This window comes from Triturus cristatus, chromosome 10, assembly GCF_964204655.1.
Source record: "Triturus cristatus chromosome 10, aTriCri1.1, whole genome shotgun sequence".
In the NCBI taxonomy this organism is placed as follows: domain Eukaryota; kingdom Metazoa; phylum Chordata; class Amphibia; order Caudata; family Salamandridae; genus Triturus; species Triturus cristatus.
Genome location: NC_140593.1, coordinates 331,140,199 through 331,167,361, shown reverse-complemented (window position 1 = coordinate 331,167,361; position 27,163 = coordinate 331,140,199). Strand labels below are relative to the sequence as shown.

Here is a 27,163-nt window from a genome sequence, read left to right as displayed (position 1 = left end):
TAAACTTTAGAAATTCACTTACTAAAAGCAAAGGTTACAGGGACGATGTAGTTTGGTTCAGATTTTACACACACCCATACAAATTTAGCAGTTAAGAGTGATTTCAAGTAACTATAACTTGGGCCCCAAGGCAACTATAGCTCACGCCTTCACCATGCACTGGTAATTACTACACATATAACACTCATGACATCTTCTATGACATCATTGATAATCTCACTGCAACATCTGCCGTGAAATTGAGGAGAAAACTGTGCATGGCGAGGGAGCATGAGTTATAGTTACCTTAGGGCACAAATTAGAGTTACTTGAGAAAATTATAGTTGCTGAATTTCTATGGTTTTGTGTGAGTAAAATCAGAACCCAACGATCACTGAAACCTTTAATTCTTTATACGATAGAGATATTGTAAATATGCATACACACAAATATACGTCTACAAGTAAAGACAGACTTCGAAATTTTTTATTGTTTTTATTTGAAACAAAATCTGTCCGACTCGACATTTCCGCTTTGGCAAAATTCAAGTAAAGATAATCCCAATTTCACAGATTTTAGGAAATGTATGAAGATTTGCAAACTAATGTCAGCAAAACAGGTTTTGCTGGATTAAAAAAAATAAGCAAAACAAATGTAATACATGTAATGTTAAGAATAATTGGACTGAGTTTATGCTGAAAGTGGCTATATTTAAAGAAGCATTGACAGCCTGAAAACGTTGAATTATTAACATTTTTACTAATAAATGTACAACATTAAACGATTCTACAAAAATATTTAACATTTTTATTGATTTTACATGGCATAGCCCGGGACGTGTCCTGAAGGATACATTGCGATGAATATACATACTACCATGAACATCTGTTTATGTTTGTTGTGTAACACTCAAACGTAACAATGACAACATTGCACCGTTTGTTTCCAGTCGCATCAAGTTATAAGCGAATTGCTGAATATGTGGTCGGAAGTGACCAGATGGTACATTCAATTGTATAGGAACCAGTCGCTTCCAGGGGATAGAATCTTTCATGGGTCCGACTCGGTGAGTTGGGGTAAGTCTCTGCCACTGTAGTCTGCCCATCGCAGCCATATTTTCTTGTGTTTCCGGGGACAATCCCGAGCCCAGAACACAGCAATCTCTGCATTCATGCAGTCATCTATGGCATTTTTCCACGTGCTGATCTTAGGAGGAAATTTGCTTTTCCACTGTTGAGGTATATCCATTTTAGCAATAGTGACGGCTAAAAACAGTAAGTACTGTTTGTATCGATTAGCTCCAATACTGTCAGTGCTGTGTAGCAACAGTAATTTCGGCTCAAGAGGTACAACCCACAACAACGCCTCGCTCAGGCATGCCACAAACCTCCGCCAAAATGGTTGCAATGCAGTACAATCCCAGACGGTGTGCACGACGGTCCCCTCGGCCGCCCCACATCTCAGGCACACAGGGGACTAGATGGCACCTATTTTCCACAGTCTGAATCAGGTATAGTATATGCAGTGCAAATATTTGAAATGTAACAGTCTATCATGTTGAGATTACCGCAACACAAGCGCTGGCCAAGGCTTCCACCCAGTCATCATCCGTTAGATCTTGTATGTCCTCCTCCCAGGCTGTTCTAGTCTTGTGTAATGTAGTATGGTTGTGCGTTGTCAGGGTTTGGTATAACTGACAGATCTTGTGGGCACCTATGTCACCCATCAGTAGGCATCCTTCCAAGGGATGGAATTCGGTTAAGGTATCCGTTTGTCGTAGTATGGGGTCAATTGCGCACCAAAGTTAGAGGTATTTATAGAGTTGCGACTTGTGTAGTTGAAACTTCGTCTGGAGTTGTTGAAATGACTAATACAGTGTCTCTCAATATGTCTCCTAGGGTGGATATTCCCACCATGTCCCACCCGCGGAATCCCCCAAGTGCCGTTACCGGGCGCAGCAATGTACCATACACAGCAGTGTCGTCTGGGTCAGGCGGCCCTGCCATCCCATCCGTCGGACTGTGGACCACCCTAGATGGATGACAGTGCTGCAGGCAAGAGGTAGAAAATCCAAGGTCTGCGAACTGTACAAGAGTTGAAGGAGTGATATATTCCCTATCACCATGTAATCCACTGCATATGCTGGGTCTGAAGGAGGGTTATACCACCATTTATTAACCACTTGTAGGTGAGAGGCCATATAGTAGGCGTAAATGTCCGCAGCCGCAATACCACCACAACAGGCTGATTGCATGCATGTGCTTAACGCCACCTGCGTTCTCATTCAGCAAAAGAGTGGGGGACTCTACAAGGCATACGCACAGTTATAACACTGCTGTCCTCAATCCGCAAGCAAAAAATTGTTTTGTAAACTACCGTTACCATACCAGATAGTCACCATCGCGCTCTGGCCTTAAAGTATAGCACGGCTTTGTTATTTTTCTTCTATGGTTTGATGTACAGACACGCTTCAAACAGAGACCATAAGAGAGTTAGAATTATGGTCAACAAATGTTCTACTTTTTTAAAAGATACCGTGCTATTTATGCTCTTCTCTGCGCACCAATTTCAGACAAATTAGAGGCAGTAAATGGGAATCCGAGCAGACGTTTGTCTAGGTGTAAATACCCTGTGGCAATTCGAGCCGGTCTCCTTCACAGCAGTGGTTAAACTGTCATTTGCCCGGCGGTTTTGCATCAGCCCTCTAACGCTGATTGGGAAGACAGATGGTTAAGGTCAACACAGGAAAGCAGGGATCCCTACTCCAGGCCACACTGTTCTCTGCCATTCTCTTCAGGCCACACCACCACTGCCAATATAACTGTTAATACCCACCAAAATGAAGTATGCAGAAAGCATAAAATGTGCAAATCAGCATTAGAAGACTACATTTCCACATGAGATTCTACCCTCTGAAGAACCCCCCCCCCCTTCTTGTATGTGAACACCCGTAATGTTGATTTGAGGGGGGGGGGGGGGGGGTGGAGGGGGGTACTGGTGAGCATGCCTCTTTGCTTCTTCTGAAGGTATTTCCCAGTCCAAGCCGCTCCACTGTGCTAACCAGAAGCTGTGAAATCGGCAAACTGCCAGCACAGCCTCTTTTTCGTACTGTTTACACTTTGAGCTGCTCAGAGAGACAACCTGCTGAAAAGCAGAAAGTAGAATCCGCCCCGGAGCAAGAACAGACATTAGCTGCTCCTTAAGAAACGTATGAATTCTAAAATGATATCCTGTGTACTTTGTGTTCAGCACATCGGACACTATGGTAAACAAGCGCTGCCCGGCGGCCGCGAAACAACCCTGAAAGACATCAATGGGCAGGAGGTGGTGTAGGGGCAGCAAGCAAGCTGAGGCTAAACAAAAAACATTGGCCGCGAAAGTAAAAGCGATCGCGTGTGTGTGTGCGCGCATTCAGCTCTTTTTCAAAGCACATGCTTGTGGCGCCGCTGCGCACTCCTGCAAGCTGTATGCCGCCACAAGCACAAGTTTGTGCTTTGAAAAAGAGCTGCACGACGGCTAAAGGTTTCCTATGCAGTGCATGCGCACTGCGTAGGCGAGACCTAAAAAAGTGTGACCCTCAGACGCACTCTTCAATAGACTCCTGGATCTGTGAATACTATAGAAGGAACCCCTGCTGCTTGAGGCTAGCCCTGCTTGCTTAGGATGACCAGACCTGCACCCTTCCCAGGTTTAAGTGACTCCAAGGGTCAGCTGACTGAGGGACACAACATGCTCCAGAGGTGCCTCTGCAACTGCCGAGCTGACCTGCTGCAACTGGACCTGCCAGAGCCCTGCAGGGTTCTGCTGGAGTGGATTCCTGACCCCCAATAGATGCCTCCCAGGTCCTGGATCCTTGGTGTGGCATCAGTTGTGCTCCTCCTTGAAGAAAAAGGAAAATCCTGACGTTTTAGGCTCATCGCAAACAAGCCTTTTCATGTCAAACTCTTCCCACCCGCACAGAGCACCAATGTAAAGTTCTGGTGAACCAAACTCTTAGCGCTAGAGTGACCCGCAATGCAAGATCTGCACTTTACGCTACAGCCTTAGCAGCCCGCAGTGACAGACAACACAAATCTACAGCAACAACTGTCTGATGCCAGACAGGATATCCACACTAAAGTGACTGTCTGCGTCCCCCTCCTCCACTGCGAATGGAACTCATCGCGCTAGACTATGGAAGGTAACTTTTTTCAGTCGGACCAACCTGGTCCCTGAATCTCGACCGCACTCCATCACGGTCGGCCTGAACTTGTGACTTTCACCTAGTCTCGCATGACCAGATAGCCACTAGTGGCACTTTGTGCTTTTAGGCTCAGTACTTAAAACCTTTTAAAATTGCAGCTCTCTGGTTCTACTGATAGAATTTATTCATTTTCGTGTTAAATAATTACATTTTACTCCACATTTCTAAAATGGTGCAGGATTTTTCTTGTGCCATGTTTTTACTTTATTACTGTTTAAGTACTGCATGAACACTTTACTCATTACCTCTAAATTGCACCATACTGCTTTTGTGCCAAGCTACCAGAGGGTTAAGCACAGGTTAATTTAGTGACTTTTTGTGGTTCACCCTGATAAGGATTGTGTATGTTGCTTGAGTAGGGTTTCACCCCCCTCAACCAACAACCCATTTGCTCAGAAGCTAATCCAGGGCTTTTCGGTGGGGTAAATGTGAAGAAATGGACTAAACACAGAAGGCACTTTAGGGCCATGTGCCTCCATTTAATTAGCACAGTAGGCATAAAATATTGATTAAGTCAAGTGTGCTGTGAAACATTCCAAAGCAATAGTCGAGAGCTTCCATATCAGTGGTCCTTTAAATGTTACTTCTGGGGGAAGATGCACAGAGCAACCTTTATAAAAAATTCACATCATTCAATAGTATAAACTTAATTAACTATTAACGGCAAAGGAGCTTTTTCAGTAAGAAGGATTTTAAAGTCATAGACAAATCAATAACTGACGTAAGTTAATCACATGGAAACCAATTGAAAACCAGCATGAAAGAGTCAAAGAAACATATTGTTAGTGCTCATAATGAACGTATGAGGGGGAACTACCAAAAACAACTAAGGGCTGATGAATGCTTGCCACACAGATGAATAAAGCGCAGGTCATCAAAATCTGTTAACAAAACGATGCCAATATTGTCATTTTCCATTTCTCAATGATACAACTCAAATTGCTGAATGGCTTAAAATGCCATATGCTTAAAAAGAAAGCACAAACATCTACACGCACGCCTGTCAGTTTGAATATATAAACAAAGTGCTAACATACATAATATTTACGCTAACTGCATAGCATGGATTCTACAAATGGATGATAATATATGCATTTAACAAATCTAAATCAGTCATGGAACGCAAAACATCTGAAATACCAATGAATAAGTGTGGCAGTAACCAAGTGAAATTTATATTCAGTCTAGCAAGAGACCCCTACCAAGTTCAGCACTTCAAGCCGCAGATGTGGCAAAATCAAAGAAGCACACCGGCTCACCGCCCTCAGCACTGATCAACCTAGCCCCCCTCACAGACAACCTTGACAAGGAGGTCAACAGAACTTCCCAGACTCCCTCGCACCCAACAAGCATTGCAGATCAAACTAGCTGTTACACAGAAGACCGCCAAGACACCAAAGAACAATGTAAATAGCTAGAAAGGAAAAGGAGAGCCAGGTACGACACCACGTCTGGGCTACCTACAAGGTTGCACTCAGACGCGTCACCAGCAAATACGAGACCAAGAAAAAAAGCACTAGAGGACCACATTGAAAGAAGCTCCAACAGCCGCAAGGCGAGCTTATCGATCATCCAGGAATTCACCTCGCCCTCAGCCACTGTCAACAACATTGCTGCTTCTCAACAACTTTGTTAACCTATCCAACTTCTCCACAGCAACATTGCAAACATCTAAAGCAACTTAACACACCACCACAACCACAGATCTCATTGCCAACCTACCAACCAAGATGGCCACCTGAAACGACACCGCAGCAATTATGCGGACCATCCACTTACGGGCTTCAACGGACCCATTCCCCCACCATATATACAACCTGGATCATCAACAATTAGCACCACGCTGACCCACACCATCAACACTTCGTACAGGTCCGTCACTTTTCCGGATGAATGGAAATTTGCAGAAATCAACCTCCTCAAGAAGCCTACAAATGACCCGAATTAACTGTGCAACTTCCGACCCATCTCCCTGCTCCCCTATCCGGTCAAAGTGATTGAAAAGGTCATCAACAAGCAACTCACAACCTCTCGAACTTCATCATCTCCTAGACACACAATCATGATTCAGAAAGAACCACAGCACGAAACAGCACTCTCCATGTCCAGTGACGACATTCAAAACATCCTGGACCAAGGGGAAACATCAGCCCTCATCGTGCTAAACCTCTGTGCAGCATTCAATACAGTCTCACAAAACACCCTCATCAGAAGACTGCACAAGATTAGCATACAATGATCTGCTCTCAAATGGATCTGCTCCTTCCTCACAGGAAGATACCAAAGGGACAGCCTGACCCCCTTCACATCAGAGACCAAGAAATTGATATGCAGTGTCCCACAGACATCATCCCTCAGCCCAACCATTTTCAACATACATGTGATAAAGCGTAATCATTACATATTTTTATTAAATCACTCCTTCACGGTCCTATATATTTTTATATTCCAAACTATGGTATTTCGGAAAAGTGTAAACATGACAGGTAAAACAATGCCAGCCTTTGTAGCTTAACAAATGAAGCCACCAGATTCAAATATTAATTATTTTTACTATCTAATGGAAAATGGAGGTAAAGGAATCTACATATTTTATGCATCTTTTAAAAAGCATGAACATTAGTTTCTGCGAAGTGGGAGGAAAAAAATACTATATAAAATATTTTTCAAGAGCGAAAAAACTGCAGTTTCACAATTTGCTGTTTCTACACATAAAAATGATCAAGCGTTCAGGGAAGTTTTACTTACTTTGCTGGAAAAATATAACTCCAGGAAAAGCAGAAGAAATTTGACCCAAAAATTACCATTACATTGCAGTGCAAACTGATTAGCTCCACGATTGGAGCGAATTCCAGTCTAGCACCGTGTCCTGTAAAGCCCAAACTGCTGCAAACTGCGTTTATATGCAGTCCACCTCTGACCTAGCACTGCTCACTACATAACACAGCAGTCGTGTGTTATTTGTTTCAAAAGAGATCTACAGCATAACTCATCCAGAAGAAAGGCATACAATTCCTGAACAGTGTAGTATAAAAAGCTAAGTTATGCATTTACCTTTGCCTTTTCGGGACCGAATGTTCTACTTCAATAACTTTGCCTTGTAGTTCAACTTTACCTGTAACAACAAAACAATGGTGGACCTAAAATTATAATCATTTCATAGCTGGCCACTGTAAATGCACAAAAAGCGGTGCTTTGAAAAACCGTAAATCGGAGAAATCAAAATTGTGAATATTTTCCATACTACCAGGAAATTGCATCAAATCTGTAACCAACAAGTTTCTCTACCAAGGAAAGCCTGGATTTGTTTTTATAAAAACACACACGTGATATAGAGCAGCAAATCCTTTATCAACAGTACACCTAGGTTTTCAAAAGTAAAATTTAAAAAACAATCAAATAAAACAGTGCAGTTTGAACATATATGTATGGGACTAAATCCAGCTTTAGACGCGTTGGTCAAAAACTGGGAGCAAAACTATCACAATTAGTCATAACTGTAGGTCAGGCATTTTCGTTTAACAAAATCGCTTAAGCTCTTACAAAATGGGACAGAGGTTCAATGCAATAACAGTCATTTAAGTAGAGGTCCATTGGGACTTAAAGTATATGCTTTCTAATGTTAGAATCTAAAAATATACAGGTTAAGATAATTGTATGGGATAATTAACTTTCAAATTTAGTGTTCCATAATGAAGCTTTTCCCAAGTACTTATGTTACAAATGTCTTTCTAACAGTAGCATTTGCGTCTGAACAGTGCTACTTTCTGCATTTTGCTAAAGAGCCATGAAAAAAGTATTATCAAAGTGTGGGACGAGAAATGCCTGTACAGTTAGATCTACTTTGGATTTCAACATGGTGGGTGTTCTATAGTTCGCAAAATAAAGGAACATTTTTTAAACTAAGATGGACATATTTTTTGTCACGTAAAGGAGATTGTGTGGAGAGCTCATTTTTCTGTGAGGGGCCACAAACTTGAGAATCACTTGTTTAATTGAGTGGCACTAATCCAACAGACACATGGTCACAAAGGTTTCAAAGAAGCAATGTTATGTAGACTCTGTAGCATCAATATTGGAACAGTCAACCACCTGCTTCTTGTAATGGTATTTTTAAATGAATGATAATAGATCTGACGCTTGTAAGGCAGACAACCTGTTGAGAAAGACCGTCCAATACTGTTGGGCCCCATATTCTTGAAGTGGATTCCCCCAACCTTTTACCTTCAATCCTCCTGTATTTGCTGGCATTAGGACTATGCACACTTCAACATGGCAAAATAAATCTTGTGTCAGGGCTAAACATTCCTTTTTAATACATACATATCATCCCTTTGGTAATCTCTAAACAGCCCATAGGGCCAGCTGTAGTTTTTACTTTAACACTTCCTGGCAGTGAAAAACTCAAATTCGATGTTTTACTACTGCATGGCCTGCCTTTCCCACAGTGTACCATTGTGTTACCTTATTAATTTAATAGGTGATAACTTTCAATTAAGAGCAGGTAGGATAGTAAGTGTTATCTAAAGAACTGCAATTTAAAACCCTCTTTAATGGTAAAGTTGGATTTTAAAAGTCACAGTTCTGAAACTACCACTTTTAGAAAGTTGGCTTTTTCTTATCCGAACCATTTGCTGCCTGCAACCTGGCACAGGTCACATGACTAGGCAAAGCTGGCAGTTGGTTTTTAAGTCTCGCCTCAGCGCTGCTCTGGCGAGAGCTTTAGTAAGCGGGGGATTTGGAAGTGCAAACTAGTGCTTTCTGGCCTCCAAATACAGTGCATGTGCGCCAGGCGCGCGCACTATTTGGCAGCCTGTGTGATCATTTCGCGGTCGCTTTGAAGTTCACAGTGAGCCGCGCGGCCACTGAGAACATCAAAGCGGCCGCAAAAGTGCTCCCCATTTGCCAGCCTGCGTGCCTTTCTCCCCTACCCCCTCCCTTATCCCACTTCCTGCTAGTTTTGTTTAGGAACCTGTGAACGACTACCGTCTTTTCTTTGTGTTGTAAAAATAGTTTCTATTTTGTATGAGGCTTTTACAATAAATGTTTTAAACAATTGCCCTTCTTTTAAACCCAACCCTGACACTTGCTTAGTTTGACAATCTCTCAGAATGGAAGTTCAGCTCAACAAAAGGAAGTAGACAAAATTATACACTGTTAACCAAACTCTAAGCATACTTACCTTCGTATGCTGAATGGAATTTAGTGTTCGCGTTAGATCCGTAAACTAGCAGCGTAGCTTCCTGTGGTAGGTTGGGTGTTTTCCAGATGTGCAATACTGGGCCTTTGGTTTTTCAAGCTTGAACTTTGGAGCCCCAGTGAGCAGTTTAAAAAAAAAAAAAAAGAGAAACAGGTTGCCCTCCACGGCAGAATAAAATAAGTTTGAGTGCATCGACTTCTGTATTTAAGGCCCTATGAGACAGCACCATGTACAGTTGTGTTTTGATTTTTTTTTTTTTATTCATATCTGCATAGTTTGCCACTAGATATGGTCTTTCATTGTGCCGTGGACATTTTGTAGATACAATGTTGCTTTAGTTAATTTTGAACAGGGAGTGTCTACCAGGCAACAGGATAGGCAGGTCATTTATTCTGAATTGAGACTGTGCATTATGTTATCTGAAGAATATATTACTAAACTTGGTGAATGAAATAGTGTTGCCACCAATAATCGAAATGCATGCACCATGACCTGCTCCTGTAACGCTTTGCAGCTATGTATGAATCCTAAAATTGCAGCTTAGTTCCACTGACCTTGCCCTACTCGTAGCTAAACGCTCTATAACAATGAGATGGCAATCGGCCAGACCCCCAGCGGTCCACATCTGACATGGGGAGGTGGTTCGCTGGGGAGGAGCTGAGAGTGCAGGCATCAGGCGGGAGGAAGCCCAGGGATTACGGAAGAATATGCGCTCTGTAGACTGGGACCTTATGCTAGAGGCATTCCAAGCCCTCAAACCCGCACCCTTTCCCGCTGCACACGACACAAAGGAGAGGCCTCGCAACTAGTCACCACGTAGCAGGGCCCGGCACAGGAACAGGACAGACGCACAATACTATGGCACACGTAATCTAAGCCCATACATCTACACCAAGGTAACTGAGGTAGAACAGCACGTCAGCAGTCAGCAACATAAACCGGGGAAGAGCCAGATTGGGAGGGTGGGAGTGGTTGTTAAGTTAACACTTTTGTAATTATATCTAGCTATGTTATTGCCTGCACTAAAGGATAAACTCAGAAATGTGAATAGTGTCATAACTATGCAAGTCAAGAAATGAATACCAGATTTAAATTACCGGTACTTATAAATGCATGACAAACTGCCTTTCTAATACAACGTACCAAAAGTATTCAAGCTCATTCAAGGCTCAACAAAATAAACGAGCATTGGCATAGCCAATAGGTCTCGCCTTTGGGACCTTATAAGTGTTTAGCCATGCAACAGTTGTTGTTGCACCAAGTATATTGTGATGGATAGCTAAACACTTATAAGGTCCCAAAGGCGAGACCTATCGGCTACGCCAATGCTTGTTGTGTATTACTCCCAGACAGAGAGACAAAGAGGGGGGGGGGGGAATAGCCGGTGGCAGGAATGGTCCATCTCTGACTTGATGGGAGGGTGCGGAGCCGTCAACTACCACACTTGCCTTGCCCATCACAAAGACTAAGCCTCAGCAAACTCAAAGTGTTTCACACAAGTTAGTACTGCCCCTGGACAAGCTGGGGCCAGGGCAGAGGCAGGAAATGCCAGACATCTCTGTAGGTAGTGAGGATTCTAGATGCTTCTCCCCCTTCTAAGTGGGCACCAGGAATAAGTAGTGGACCCTCAGACCAAACTCTTCGAGTCACTTCTGAACCCGTGGGCTTTGCCAGGAAGAAAGACTACCTAGCTGTGAAGTCTGCCTTGCTGACCTGCTTGCTCAGGACTCTTCTGCTGCCATGATCTGCCCTGCTGAATCCAGCCTGCCTGCACGGACCTATAACTCCAAGAAATTTGCAAGAGTTAAATTACTGGCCTCCTGTTCAAGCCACAGAGACAGAACAGGCTTTTTCAACATCTACTCAGCCCGCCATCAACTGTGGCCCAGCTCATCCTCGGCACATCTCAGCACAAGTCCTCACAAGCACCAATGGCTTCTTTGAAGCAGACACCGGCATTGCTTAATGCAGTGCGTCCCTTGCGCATTACAGCACAAGTCTCCACAAGCCCAGCCGGCTTCCTCAACGATGACGCAGCACATCACTTCACAGCTCTACTTTGACGGCCCTCAACACCTCTCGACGCAAGGACATCGCATCTCGAGGCCAAGGTCACAAGGTACTTTTGCTGGATGACTGAACTCCGTCTTGTATCCAGCCCACGCGTCATGGCGTTCAACCTGAACTTGCGATATGAACCATGTCTACAGCAATCATGTAACTGTGGTTGGTGCGTTTTGCTTCTTAGCTCTTCATTTTCATTAAAATCTTAAAACTGCCCATCTCCGCTTCTAGTAATTGGGTGGCCGTTTTGATGTCAAATAATTTATTAAAATGTATTCAAATTTTCTAAATTAGAGTGGGATTTTTCTTGGGTCGTGTTTTCACCCTATCACCGTTTGTGTGATGCATAAATACTTTACACATTACCCCCAAGTTAAGCCGCACTGCTCTGTGCCAAGTCAGCGGGGGGTGAAGCACAGCTTAGTTTGGGATTGCTGGTGTTTCACGCTGACAAGAATTGGTATTGCTGCTAGAGTAGGGTTAGACCCCTCACCCCCACCCCTCAACCAGTAACCCAACTTTCTACATGTGCCATTAATAAAATAAATGTCACTAGTAATTGTTTTTTTCCGAGGGTTTTAAATTGAAATGTTTAGGGCAGGAATGAGGTCTTGCACTGGTCTGATCTACTGGTGTACTTTTAAACTGAATAAATTCAACCACTAGAAAACACCCCTTTCATTTTGAAAAGAGTCGGCAAATCAGAACACAGTGATCATCAGTAAAGGTTACCCACAGAATATATAGGAAAAAAAGATTTTAATTTTTTCCTTAATTAAAAAAAGTGTAAAAATTGTTCAAAAGTCAATCAGAACATTATTACATACTACCAGAGGAATGGCAAAAGCAGCTTTTGAGAATTGGTTTTCTTCAACGTAAACAATTTTAACTAGAGAAGATTTTGCTCCAGAAGGACCATGATTACCCAGAGATTTTACAATCTTCATGAAATATACGGAAAGAACACTACTCATCTATAGGAATGCAGTGACAATTAAGCGGAGTAGCATTGGGTTCCTGATACCAAGCCACCAATTATTAAGCAGTATTTACGTCACAGCCATGCTGCCTTGTGTCATATGCTTTGGCTGACCAATCATGAGAGAGTCAAAGTTAATTCAGTTTGTTGCGGACTGGATATGCATCAGAAACTTCCACATGCAATGTCCTCAGATCACTTGTGCACGAGATGGTTTATCTTGCTGACTACTGGAGTGAGAAATAACTCCTTGATTTCAGTCTGATATTCAGCAACCATCACAAACATATCATATTGCACTTAAACACTATGGGTGGACTCTGGGGCTATGCAATCATGTTTCAAATTACTTATTTTATTAGCAATTTCCTTAACATTTGTTTTATCAGTGTAGTTAATGGCAAGTGTACCCTCACCTATCATCATTGATGCTTTTTTACCTCAGACTCAAGGATCATTTTTGTCTGGGAAGAGCTCAGACATGATTGGGATTCAGATTCTAATTTCTTAACTCCCCCATCCCAACCCCACCAATGTAGAAAATGGCACTGTTGAAAGGTGCCCTTGAGATGTGTGAGACCATCCCTAGGGGTCTGAGTGCAAAACTTTACACTAACCCCTAAACCGTCTCTCTGCGGTTGTCCTCTGGACTGGGAATCCGCAGACCGTGTGAATTTGATTGGAAAATCAGCCACTTCCTTTGATTGATTAAAGGAGACCGGTCTGACTGAGGCTTTGGCGGACTTGATGGCAATTTGCACGTCCATTTTATGAGTTTGTTCAACATGTCCATTATGAAAGTCAGACTTTTCTTTAATTAAATTCTGGCTGTCCCTTGTATCACATTGTCCTAAGGAAGACCCGTCATGCCTATTATTCAATCAAGCACCTCATTGGGTTGAAAAGTTGAAGTGCCTGTGATTATCCGGACCCTACTCTCTCCGCCCCACGTGAAATGGAAATTTTAAATCCCAAGCGGTGCGGAGCTTTATGTATCAAGGGATGGATGTCATTTGAATGACCAATTTCAACAATTTGTATAATATATATCTATCTATCTTGTTCAAATTTAGCACTTTTTTCGCACCTTTTTTCACCATATCAATTGCGCCGTTGGAACTAATTGTATGTCCATGAACTCAGACAGCCTTGTAATGTCATCTCGACATTATAAAATGTTAAGATATGTGGATCTTTCCTTAAATACAGACTTTGATTTAATTCTGGTGTGTTTTTTGATTAATCTCTTTCTTCTATTTCCCTTTTCATTGATTATTACTGAAAGGTTTGAGTACTGTTGATTTTGGTTGTTATTCAGCAAACCAATAATCCAGTCTGTACCCGACAGAACCACGATTTCCCACATTCTTGTACACCCAGGTTCTGAGGGGCACTGGGTCCCCCCATTATATTAGATGCCTGAAGAGGGGGGGGGGGGGGGGTCACTGTCAAGTCTCAAGTATCTGTGCATCAACCAGCAAAGTATTGCTGATCACCGTTTGCTGACATGGCACTCCCTATGGAACTTGCCATAACAATGCTGGTGATGTATTAAAACAATCAGGTGTATTGCTGGGAGATGTCTCACACAGGACTTCCTGGGTTGTCTTGATTACATCTTTCATAGGTCCAAGCATAACCGAGCAGTCAAGCCCCATTGTGGGAGGTGAGGGAGAGATAACTCGACACTTGTAGGTCACTGTTGGGTATTGTATTACGTACAGAACCTTCCAGCATCAAGGAGACTGGCAGGTGAACAGCTGTGTGGTGGTACGTCTGGCGTGGTTGAGTGTTAGCCATGTGTATCACAGCTTTAACTGTGCTGCAGTTACGATTGACCTGATGGGTGACCTCACCTTCCCCCATCATCTATTTCAAATTCGAGATACTCTCACGTCTCCAGCAGATGTTCACCTGTGCTCATGTCAGGTAAGTTAGAAGAGTCTCAACTTCATCATCCATTTAAGAAGTGGGTGCTATTTTATCTGTCCGGTCACTCAGTCTTTCACAGAGTACAAGCCAGGTGTCTGCATAATTATCTAACCTTGAACCCTGTCCCCATGTCAGATCTAGACCCACATCTATAGGACGCTCTGCCTCCAGTGTGTCGTCACTGAGGATCTTCTTTTTACCCTTACAACTTAGTGCTGCTTTTTCCTCACACAAAGCTGGTGACCCAGCTCCCCTGGGATTATCGTCATTGGATCAATTTGCAGGAGAAATATTGCATTTGACGTTTGCATGAGTGTCTAAAATATCAATTTCCCCTTCACCTGGACATCTTCTGCTGCCACTGGTCATGAAGGTCATGAGGTCATATTGGGGGTAAAAGCTCCTGTTGAGAGTCGTTGAACTTTTCCTTTATTTTTTTTCAGTGCCGCCTTACCACTCACTCCTTTGATTGACAGGTATGATTTTTGCTGCCTTGTCCTAAATCTGGTCCATCTCATGTTGGAGTAATTGTTAAATCGACAGGGAGATGCCATGGTGTGTCTCTGAACACAAAGATGGAGTCGCGATTTTTACAAAAGGAGAGTTGCACTAGGGTTCCAATATTTGATTCTCTTTGCCATCTCGCAATACTTTCACTCCATAGACTCCAGTCAATCAAGCCCTGAAGCTTGTTGCCAGTTGTCCAAATTGGCATCTGAAGACTCCAGTAACAAGCAACTAAATATCAAGCGACAACAAGCAACAACTGATGGCAGATAACAAATGGCGGCAAACAGTAGAGCAAATATCTGTAACATACAGAGTCTACTACTATCCTCTCAAGCTCTGAAATCTAGAATCCTGACCCAATTTCCGGTTTACCAAATGGACTGGAATGGCTGTGGTGTGGTGTGGTGTGACTGTGAGAGGCTACGATGGGTGAGAGGTTTACTAAGAAGTTGTTGGAACCCAGAAGAGGTGAACAGATTTTAGCAGCTGATAAACTTGAGAACACTTGCACACCTTCGGCTCCCTCTGCTGCGAGCGGACTCATCCGTGGGGATTGTAACACCTGATGTGGTGTGCCCCACTGTGGTAATGGTGTCTTTCTATTATTTTGATTATAAGAATTTAGAGCGTGTAGTATTGTTTTTTCATTTAGAACTTCAGTATGTAATGTGGAACTAACTGATGCAGAAGCTTGGCTTTGAATGCCAGAGATATTGTTGGAGTTGCCTGGGTTTGACGCTTAAGCTTTTGCACCAGTGGGTCGATATATGGCACTTAAATATATATTCACTTTGACTCCGTCGCGTCTTTACACCCACTTACCCAACCCCCGTCGCAGGTGGTAGCCCCCGCCCTCTGCCAGACCAGCTTGCTTCTACGTCACCCAACCTCAATCAGCAAATTCCAAGCACACCAGGGCCCCTCTGCCACCCCCTCCTCTCCTCCCGCCGCACGGGCATAGATGGTGCGCCATCTTTAAATTCTACAACATGTTAACGATCACAGACTAATATTAACTCTAGAATCATTGTGTACTATACTTTTTTTTGTTTAATGTTATTGGTGCACAATAGTCTCTTAAAATTACATCGGACCTTAAAGCACTATGATTTAACAGTACCTTTGAAACCACAAAGACAAGACATCCAATATTCTTTTATTTTAACCGGTATCCAAATTATAAAGTACATAAAGCTCTGCGCTATTAAAACAATTCAAATTCATTTAAAGTAGACTTCTGAAAAGTATTTTGAGGTATGGGGAACCAGTGGAATTCACTCAGGATTGTTATTAATAGAATTCCCCTTACCAGGACCGTATAACAATACTTTCTCAATCAGATTTCCTTTCCACTAGTCAGTTGTTGAAGCAGACCGTCCCTTAGAATTTTCAAAATAAATATACGAGTCTACTTTCCTGAACATTGCCAAAACACAGATACTAAGAACCACTCCGGCTTTACAAAAATGCGTACGTTACACCAGGTTTACAAGAAACTTGGTCCAAAGAGGACCTCTGTTTACATAGCTACACCACATGGAATACACCCACAGTTTAAGTGTTGGACAGAGGCTGCCTACTCTCAACTCTACTTAGTTGGATGTCTGGCAGGCAGGGTTCTCGTGGAACGAGTCACGAGTGGAGGACACAGTCAACAGTTAGTTACTTTGTACAACATAAATATGCCACTCGATGTAATGCGCATGCAAAAGATACAAAACAAGTTGTTCGAGCATATAGTGAGTCAGCAACATGAAAGGGAGAATGCGGAAGCGATTCTGACTGGGGAACTCGAAGATAGTAGATCCCCAAAATCTAAACCTCGATCCGCTGGGTGAACTCTATGTATTGGAGCATCCCTAAATATGGTATTAGCTCAAAGATCCTCTGGAAATAGCAACTCCAATTTGATCATTTAATACTAGTTAGTCTACTACTTTAAGAGTAGGCTTGTAAAGAGCTTTTAGAAGTGGCGCACACCTGCGGCTCATATGGACCTATCTACGTAGAGAGTTGCATGCAAAGCTAAGTGCTGGAATGCAAAGAAAACATTTGAAGCCAAGCATCGGCATTATATTATCAGTTGGACAGCATTGTATGATGCAACGATTCTGGGGACTAATACGCAACCATGAGCAATCAGTACCAGTACTCTACACCACTGACGCAGCAACTTGGAGGCCGTACCAGGTCGAATTATACTGCAACAGTATGATCCAACAAGGTTCAACATATGAGGAGCCTTTAAAGACCAGCACCACAAATAGGGTACTAGTGGAGCAGGTGAAACATGGGTCCAGCATTGCCCATGGGGTCACGGAGGAAGAGATTCTAGAGGCACGGTCCTCTACTATAAGTACTAGCTCACCTAGTTCCAACAGGATACCTATCTCAGTCTTCAAATCAAATCCTGAAAGTTGGAGTAGACTGCTATCCTGAAAGTTGGAGTAGACTGCTATTACATATCTTTGCTGGAATAATGGGAGACTGAGCTAATATCCGATTCCTGGGAAGATACGATATATCCCATCAACAAAAAGTGCAGTGCAAGTGAACCAAGGAATTTTAAAACACCACTCTTTGACTGTGATGCTAAAGTATTTGCTCGACAGCTCCTAAAGAAACTTAAGGATTTGGTCAAAACTAACAATATTTTACCTCTGCAACAGACAAGATTCAGAAAAGGATCCAAGACAATGGACACTATTATGCCAATCAAGTGACGGACTAATAAAGCCCTCAAACAACATACAGCCCTATACACCGGTTATTTGAATTTTAGTGGTACATTTGATAGGGTAAACAGACCAATACTTATAAAAGTATCCTCTTCGGGCATTCCATCAACTTTGTTTAGTACAATAGACATGCTTCATACCAATACGTGGGTAAGGATGAAGGTTAGCTCAAGTAGCACAGTCACTGGGAAAATCTACACCAATTAAGGTTTGCAAAGCTGTGTATATGCACCCATACTATTTAATCTCTACACAGATGACAAATGTCTACTTTGATGGAGTAAAGAATCTTTTCATCAAAATTAAGCTCCACTTAAATCCTTGTAATTCAGTAAGCAGATAATACAGTGCCGTTAGATTATGCTACAATTGGATTACAATGGACCCCAACATGCTTCCACTGTTACAAACAAAAGAATCTCTAGTTGAACTTAAAAAAACAAATCTAGTACAGTGTGGCAAACCCACTTGCACCCACTCGAGGTAGATTGGTGGAGAAGAGTTCCTGAGGAAGGAAGACTACCTGTACTTAGGGTCGATAGCAGGTTCCGGGTTTAAGTTATAAAACCAAACATTCAGCCAGTCATGATTGTGGGCACTGGGTACCCCAATAATTTCACCTCGTTAGGGATGAAAAAGTCCCTTGCATGGTGATGGACATGAACACCTGCCCTGACTGCCCCAACTGTATGGATGGCTAAACCTCTGATGTTTATTTTGTTGTTGTCATGGGCGAACACGGATCATGCATGTGCACCATGATATAGGCCCGTCTCAGATTTCAGTCTTTTTCGACTGAGAGGGGTGCCCAAAGAGCTACCCTCAGTGGTGAAAGACTACTGCCTTTGACAGGAGTTAAGCAGCACAAGCGCAGTGGTGGCTGCCTACTGTGTAGAAATCGGTAGGAGTGAACAGGCCTTTTACCTGTGTCACTGGAGTGAGGCCTACAGGCTCACTTATTTAAAGTTCAGCTGCTGCTGTGCGCTCAACTGAACCACTGCCTACATTGGTTTGGTGTGTAGCGCGTGTGATATATATATCCAACAACAAAAAAAAAAAAAAAAAAAAAAAAATTGCTTCAGCTCGAGCCGCTTGTTGATGGCGGACCGTGACGGGTTAGCGAAACCCCAATATTCCAGCAATACATTGCATTACTCCATCAGAAGAAACCATGCTTCACGGCACCCAAATGCTTTTGAGGCAGAGTTTTTATTCAGGCAAGAAACAACTCTACGCGTTTCGGGAAACTTGTTCCCTTGCTCACACTGTGTGTTTGTGTGCCTATGAATGGTACAATACATGAACAATTCTGGGAAACTCAGGGCTAAGGAGGAACATGAGGAGGTAGGGGAACCCCAGGCAGAATTGAAGATTGCTGCATTCCTGTGAGATATGTGGGACACACTGAAGGGAGGAGAGCGATGCTCTTTGGTATACTTCAAGGCGTGCTCCTTGATTGCGAGAGAAATCACTGGGAATGAACCTGTGGATCTCTCAGGAAGGAGATGAGGCTGATGAGAGATTGTGAAAGAGTAGGGCTGAGGCCCAAGGGTGACCTTTTGATACACATCATGGCTGACATCAAGGTGCGACCTCTAGTCACTCCCATGGCCTGTGTTGTGAAGCCATCAGAATTTGGAGTCGCTCCTGCTGTGACAGACTGCTTTCTGGACAGGGCAGGGCTGAGGAGAGGGTACTTCAAATGGAAGCAGACTCAAATGGACTTCAAAAGACTCCGTCTCTAAATCACATTCCACATGCCCTCCAAACAGCAACTATCAAGCAGCCAGGAGGCTGTGCGAGGAAAAAAAAGGTATTCAAGACTTCTGCCTTGGACCAGAATTGAGGGCCTGCCAATCTCCCAGCTGTGTGGGGACATCTGCCCTGGGAGCACCACTGCATGCCTAGCAAGACCAGTGTGCCCTGTGAGGAAGACAAGAGTATTGGAGAGAGTGCAGGACATAGGGTTGATCCTGGATCTTAGATCCTCATAGCAACATGTGGGGAGGTTGCTATGCACCAATCAGGTTGGCAACCCATGTATGCCCAAGGGAGGCTGCCTTGAAGTAAGCCGTGAATATTGCAGCACAATTCAGGTCAATGCCCATATGCAGGTTTGAAAATCGGTAACCAAGGGGCAAGTGGGTCCGCCATGAAGATTACTGCTGTACCCATCGGTCTGTGGCCAGAGTGGAGTAGGTGACCTCATATACCACAGGGGGTCACTGGGACAAGGCCAGGAACTTGGTCTGATCGAGACTGTTGTGGTGTGAAGTGGGCCACTGTTACTTAAGTAGGCCCCATCCCCACTGAGGACCAGGAGCACTGGAAACCCCACACCCCATCGTGTGAGGAGGATCCCAAGAGATTTACCAAGCATTAGAGGAGCAGAGGACACCCCATCTCTGCCTCCCCAGGACCTCGTGTGAGGAACTCAGACACCCCAACTGCTGCCCCTCCAGGGTTACATGTGAAGAACTCACCGGAGACAGCCACAGTAGCTTCACTACACTCGAAGAGGGTGTACTCAGACTCCAGTCCTTTGGGTAAGACTGATTTACGGGCCATACAGCTTCTGCCATATGGCACTTCGGAGCTGGAACACGACTTTAATTGGAGTCAAAGTGGGTCTCCTGAGACAACTAGTGAATACAGAATAACCACTACTGAGCGGGACTCAGGAACCTGCCTGTTTAATATACTAGAGCCCCGAACTCAGGTGACTGTGTATTTTTTGTGAATGCCATATTTTGTGTTTTCTGCCTAAAAACAATAATTTGACTGGACAATTGGTAGCAGTGGTGACAGACCACGCATCCCAGCATCCTTTTGGCCAGGAGGCGGCCCCTGCAGTCAGCAGCACCTGGGCACTGTTGGCACTATAAAGCGCAACCCCGCTTCACGTTGCATGGGCTGCACCCAGGCAAATGGCGGGCCTGTCAGCGCCAGGAAAAGGTGGAGCAAGGCCACCCACTTTGGCCATTCTTTCAGGTTCGGCACTGGAGTACTGGAATGCCGCTTGTTACTAAATTTCGCTGGACTAACTAGTTGGCACCGTCAAACTTCCCTAGGGTTTCTGAGGTAAGCCAAGAGCCTGCTCGATTCCTGACAGGTCTGAGAGCTCAGCAAGAGGCTGCAAACATGCGCGGTCCTGGTTTGGAAGGTATGAACAAAGCATTTGACTGTGCCTTACCGTGACTTTATACGGGGCTCGCACGGGGTAGACTCTTTGGTACGGTTCACAAGACTCGGGTGTCTGTGTAGAGGCTGGGGCGAACATTCAGTTTGCACTAGTCTTTAAACTTGGGGGTCCCATCAGCCTCGGGGGTCATTGATACAAGGAGTGCTGTGCATTTTAAACTGTGGAAACACGTGGAAGTGAAAACCCCCTGCAGCTAAGGTACCCGTGCTGCACACTGCTCCTTGAGCCACCAACGGAGAGATTTTTAACTTGTGCAGGGTCGGTGGTATCAACAGAAATTGTGCTAGCAGAAATGAGGTTATCATTGCCCAGGGTAGTTTTCCGCTGCCACACTGCTGTTGCCTCTACTACCCCCCCCCCCCCCCCCCGCCCCGCCATCCACTCCCCCCACCCCCCCCCCCCCCCAGGTCTCCAGAAGGGCGGAGGGCCCATGTCCATGTGACCCAAGCAATTCGGGCCAGCCCTGGGGTTTGGAGGGGGGGGGGGGGGGGGGGGGGGGAGACAGGGGCCTCCGGAGTTGAGGTTCACCCTCAGTGGGGACCAGGGGTCCCGGGGATGGACTCAACCCCCCCCTTCAGCCCCACTAGTCCTAGCTGTAAGCGGAGAAGACAGGGCTGATGTGGGTTTGAGGAGCCACTTTGCCAATGTGGTTGCTCTGATCGATCTTGATCCACCTTACCTTTCGGGGGAGGGGGCTCCCAAGTAAGAACTTGCTCTCGGAGTTTAGGGCAGCCTTAAACACGAAGCTTGACTCAATTGTGTTCAGGTTAAATAACAAGAGTCCAGAGTCTCAGAAATCCTGGCTTATGTTAACGCTGGGAGGGCCTCGCCGCCGGGGTAGATCACTTCTCCGAGCCAGTTACTCCTGCAGTCCCTGTACCAGTGACCAGCACCAGCACAACACAGGCTGTATCCAACTCTGTAGTGTGCACAATCGGATGCCTGAGTGGCTTTAAAGATGCCCCTGCGCCCGCTCCCCCCACCCCACATATCCAAGTCGCTTTTATCACAGCAAGTAGCCCAGTGAGCAAAGGGCATTGTGTTTAATTTGCCACCAGAGGTGACCTCACATATGTTGTGGTCCCAGGCACTGTGCCTTCTCGACCTAATCCGGTCCCCAAATATTTCCAGGAATTAAAAAACAAGGTGGTTTCAATGGCATTGTAATGTAGGCATATGAATTTATGAGTCAATCATTACCATCTATTGAGTTAGTTGGGTGGGCGTGGACAGGGGAACTGCATGGTTGTAAAATGAAATAAACCCTCAATTGTGGCACATGTCTTGGCTGCCTTTTTCTCATCTGGGCTCCCCGTTGTGCAGGGCTTTGAAGCTCTCCCATTGAGGGCCTTTCTATACACCTGAGAAGGTTTAACGACCATATAGTCACCAAAGATTGCAGACGCCGGGTTCTTAGGATAGTATTCCATCGGCAACCCGGCAGCCCCCACCTTGAACTATGTCTCCTTGAGTCACCTTCAGATATTTTATTGAATGGAAACTATTGCCCCACTCCCTCCATCCCCTTTGGCCATTACTCTTTCAGTTGCCACCATTGAGCCTCCACTATCCCTCCAGTGAGGAATAGGACACATTAAAACGCACGTTTACACAACGCATGCCATTACAACTACTTACTATAAGAGGCGGCGCTGGAGTTTGCAATAGTATAATTTACTATTCCAACTCCAGTCTGTGCAACAGTAGGGAAGGTGTTGGATTTTATCCCCTTCGCTACTAGGCCTTCATTCTCCCCCCCCCCCCCATGCTAAGCATTTTTTTGGCTATTTGGGGTAGTTCGTGCTCAGGCCCCTGTAACTTTTTGACCATAAGGTATCCACGCCAAATTTGCGTCTTTTTCTTCCAACATCATGAGGATTCTAAAGGTACCCAGGGTTTGTGGATTCCCCTGGAGGGGGTCCCAGAAATTAGCCGAAATACAGCTACATTTGGGGGAGGGGGGGGAAATGGGTAAAAAGTGCTGCAAAAGAAAGATTCTGGGTTTTTCCCCTGCAAATGGTATCAAAAAAGGGTTTGTGGGGCAGAAATCACAATTTTCCCAGCTTTTAGGAAATGACAGACTTTTGTCAGAAAACCAAAAATGTTACACAGTTTTGTCATTTTTCTGGGACATAGCCTATTTTTGCTATTTTTTGTGCTTTCAACCTCCTTCCAGTTAATGGTAGAAATGGGTATGAAAGAAATAATGGAACCTGGAATGCTATACATTTTTTAAAAGTAGGCAAAATTCTGAATTCAGCAAGGGGTCATTTGTGTAGATCCTTCAAGGTTTCTTTATAGAAACAGTTAAATATAGGAAAAGTTGGAAAAAAAATATATAGGACTTGTAGGTTCACCAAGAACCCAGAGCCAAAAACTGAGCAGGGACTTGCAATGGTTTTTAGGTCTCGCCTAGCTATTGCGATAGCAATCGCTATGCGAGACTATAGTAAGAGGCTCCCAAAAGTGCTCCCAAAATCTGATTGCATGGCGAGCACGCGCACAATCACGTGCATCATGCCACCATGCAATCCGCTTTTGTTAAGCGCTTCGGCCCACTGGCGACGGGCGTGCGGTTACGCGCACAATGACGAGCAGAGGCGCCATATGGCTTTCCTCTCTCGTCATGGTGTGCGCACATCGCACACCACTCGCCAGCCAGCCTGCTTTCGTGCCTTAATGCTCCTCCCCCACCACAGAGTAAGTCTCGCGGCCCCTTCCTGTATGCGAGGCTCGCCGGGGCCACGCTCGTCTATTGCCTGCTCTACAGTGCCCCCTCCATGTGCACTGGTGTCTGTCCTCCTGTCATTGGCCCCCTTCCCCCATTGTCACTTCACGATTAGCAGTGTTTGGCATCTTACAGAGACTGCATCCTGTTCTCGTCTTTGTTAACAGCAGCTGACATCTGTTGTTACTCCTTTACTGACTGCACACTGTGCATTGTCGGTCTCTGTTCACCCACTATTGACAGTACCCTTTCCGTTAGTCTGTTTCTCTTGCGACAGCACCCTTCAGATCAGTCTCTGTGCTTTCGAAAGTGACTGCATTTTGACCACGGGTTCTTCCTGGACATTGCTTTTGCTTCCTGTTATAGTAGCAGCACCATGTCCCCGGGGCCATTCCTTCAACTGTGATTGGATCCTTTGCATCAACCTCTATTCAGCCTAGAGCGACTCAGTCATCTCAAACTATTTATTTCTCTTATAGTGACTGCGTCCCATGACTTGCCCTCTGGTCCTATTAATCTCAAACTACTCCATCTGCGTTATTCACCCTGTACTCACACTCTACATGTTTTGCTTTCTCCTAGAGTACTTCATCCTTTGCATCAGCATCTACTCCTACATTGACTGCACCCTGCGCCTCAGTCCCTGATCGCCCTGTAGTGCCTCAGTCTTGTGCTTGTCTTGCATTCTCGGAGAGCACAGCACCCACTGCTCTGATAGTGACTGCACCCTGTGCCTTGGGGTCTGCTCCAACTTTCGTGACCGCCTGACGTCTTGCGTCATCTTCCGACTGCAGCCGCAGCACCACGCTGAGCATCTGTTTTATTTCTCCTATTGAGATCACGCATGAAGCAGGGGTCTATTTCACACCTGCAGTGATGGTTCTCCGTGCATTATTATATGCTTATTCAACAATGTCTGGCTCTAGGCAGCATGTCTTGATACATCCTATAGCACCTCAATCCTGGGCAGGGGCAACATTCGACCCTGTAGTGATTCTCCCCCTGCACCTGGAAAACTGTTAGAGGACCAATTTGCCAAGTCACTTTAGCGTTTAAGTTGTATTTGCACACAGCCCCCATTTACAAAGAAAGGATGGAAAGGACCTCCGTACTTCGCTTTTCTACATTTTGGAATTCAAAAACGTTTCTAGGAGTGTGCCTGGAAAGCTGTACCAGACACGTTTCCAGGCGTACTCTGGGAGGTCACGCGACATTCCCGGTGAGATCCTATTCTTATGGCAGGAAGTTCTCCACAGTACAGAGCTCTGAACCAGGGGAATAAGATACTCTGTGCAAATTCACTTTTTATTTTAGGAGAAAATATTTCTCAGTCTAGAGAAACTCCTTCAGAAATGGCTTGGTTGGGGTAAAAATGCAATGCTTTCCAAAGCGGCAATGCAATTGAAAAGGGTTTGTGAAAACAGACAATTCTACATGTTAGTGGACATTACAAAGGTGAGCACAGCTTGGAGTGCCCTACTTCTCGACTGGAATTTACAAGCGTGGAGAACTCTCTACTGGTGGTGGAGTTCTCCGCACATACATATTTTGACACCTGCATTGATTGCTTTGTAAATTTCTGGACGGCATTAGAAAGGTAGGGTGAGTGAGTGGCATTACAGGATGTTAGTGGCCTGAAGGTTTGTGGTTTATCGCATACTATTATTGTACTCCTTTTCATCCTGAAACAAGCATTGGCATAGCCAATAGGTCTCGCCTTTGGGACCTTATAAGTGTTTAGCCATGCAACAGTTGTTGTTGCACTAAGGATATTGTGCTGCATAACTAAATACTTATTTTATAAGGTCCCAAAAGCGAGACCTATTGGCCATGCCAATGCTGGTTTATTATGTAGCGGGTATATACAAATTACTCTGGGAAAATGTGTACATGGAACAATTGGTATTAAAGACACCTATGTATTTCTGAAATGGGAACAAAATATAGTTTAGAAACAGTAGATATTTGCACATTTCCGAAATTGGGAACACTCATACTAGCATGAGAATTATTGGTCATTTTTCAAAATGACTTTTTTTTTTACATATTGCCTTTCATTTCGAAGGCAGAAATGCATTGACAGTCAATAGGTAATAACAGTTGCTTTACAAATCTGAATTACCCCAAGTCTCCCGATAAAAATGGTACCTCACTTGTGTGGGTAGGCATAGTGCCCACAAGAGGAAACTACTCAAAACGCAACGTGAACACACCACATTTTCATAATAAAAAATGACCCTTGTTTTGCAAAGTGCCTAGCTGTAGTTTTTTAACCCTAGCTCTGCCGGCACCTAGTGAAACCTAGCAAGCCTATACATTTTTGAAAACTAGACACCCAGGGGAACACAGGATGGGGTGACTTGACTGACTCACCAGGTTATGGTAGTAGGCCCTACTCTGTCTACAAGTTCGAAGACCTTTAAAGTGGGCCAACATACCTTAGGTAAGGTCTCAGTCTTTCCTTATTTAGGGGTTTTATTTGATGCAAAGACAAGGGGCAGACTTCTATCACGGGAAAGCGAGTTGAGCTTGTTAAAACTACTGGTGCTGCAGCTAGTTTTGCATGTAGCCTGGGTTCCTGGTCCACACAGGTTCGGATAAAGATCTATCAAGCTAAATGCGTGTTAGGCCAGCAAGATCGGGGGGCATTTGAAGACTGGTAAAATTCAGGAGCAGAAAACCAATTTCTTAGGAAACTTGTTCAAGTTCTACAACGCACCCCAGCTTTCTCAGTACATAAGGAACTTGGAATCAGCTATTGAGCGGACAGAGTCACCCTTAGGCTTCTGCTTTGCTGGATAACGGTCTGGACCAAGAAGGCCTTAAAGCTTAACAGGCTAATTCTCTTGGTTTGTCCCTTTACACCATGCATAGAATTCCCTGGATGGCTTATGTAAAGGTAGCTTTTTCCACCTTACGGAGAGCAGATATATACTCTAGCCCCATCTATCTTAGCCCCGGGATCTAATAGGGGTAAAAGCATGGTTCCTTGAGAGGGTGCTGGCAATCGGAGTAGATGCCACATTTATGAAATACTCGGTGAAGGGACACATGCTCCTAAAGACTGGACAGGATATTGATCACTACCTACACCAGATGTCCAACAAGCGAGATAGGTTCTTCCTGGGCAGGTTCCGCTCTAACCAATTACACCACCTCTTGGCTTCACCATGGTGGTTGGGCCCAACCTGGATTCGGGTTGCCCTTCAGCAATAGGTCTCCACAGGACAGCCTACATTTTGTCATGTTCTGCAAGTATTTTAGCAGGCCCAGAAAGCAGTTAAGTTCCACTATTGAAAGCCCTGAATTGTACCCATACATGGCCAACCCTTGTGAATTTGCAGATTATTTTTAATGAACACGTTTTATTTGCTGTGGTTAGCTTTTTACAAGCCGTCTTCACCTCCAGGCGATCGAGACCAGACTGTTTTAATGCAACTGGTGTCAGTTTTATCGTAAATTTGACTTTTAATCACATAATTTACAAATATTACTCATCTACATAAGATATATAATATTTGTGTTCTTTTATGGATGACCTGGTCAACTGAATAAAGGTTTTATGATGATGTTGACGACAGGACAATC

At 44.4% G+C, this 27,163-nt stretch overlaps 1 protein-coding gene across 1 annotated transcript in view; it reads right to left on the bottom strand.

Annotated features, from left to right (window-relative positions):
- IGF2BP3 (insulin like growth factor 2 mRNA binding protein 3) overlaps nucleotides 1-27,163 on the bottom strand; it is a 643,796-nt gene that overhangs the window by 609,598 nt on the left and 7,035 nt on the right. The window contains exon 2 of the mRNA XM_085631537.1: nucleotides 7,277-7,337. Coding sequence (XP_085487663.1) covers nucleotides 7,277-7,337 — 61 coding nt within the window. The remainder of the gene's footprint in view (nucleotides 1-7,276; nucleotides 7,338-27,163) is intronic.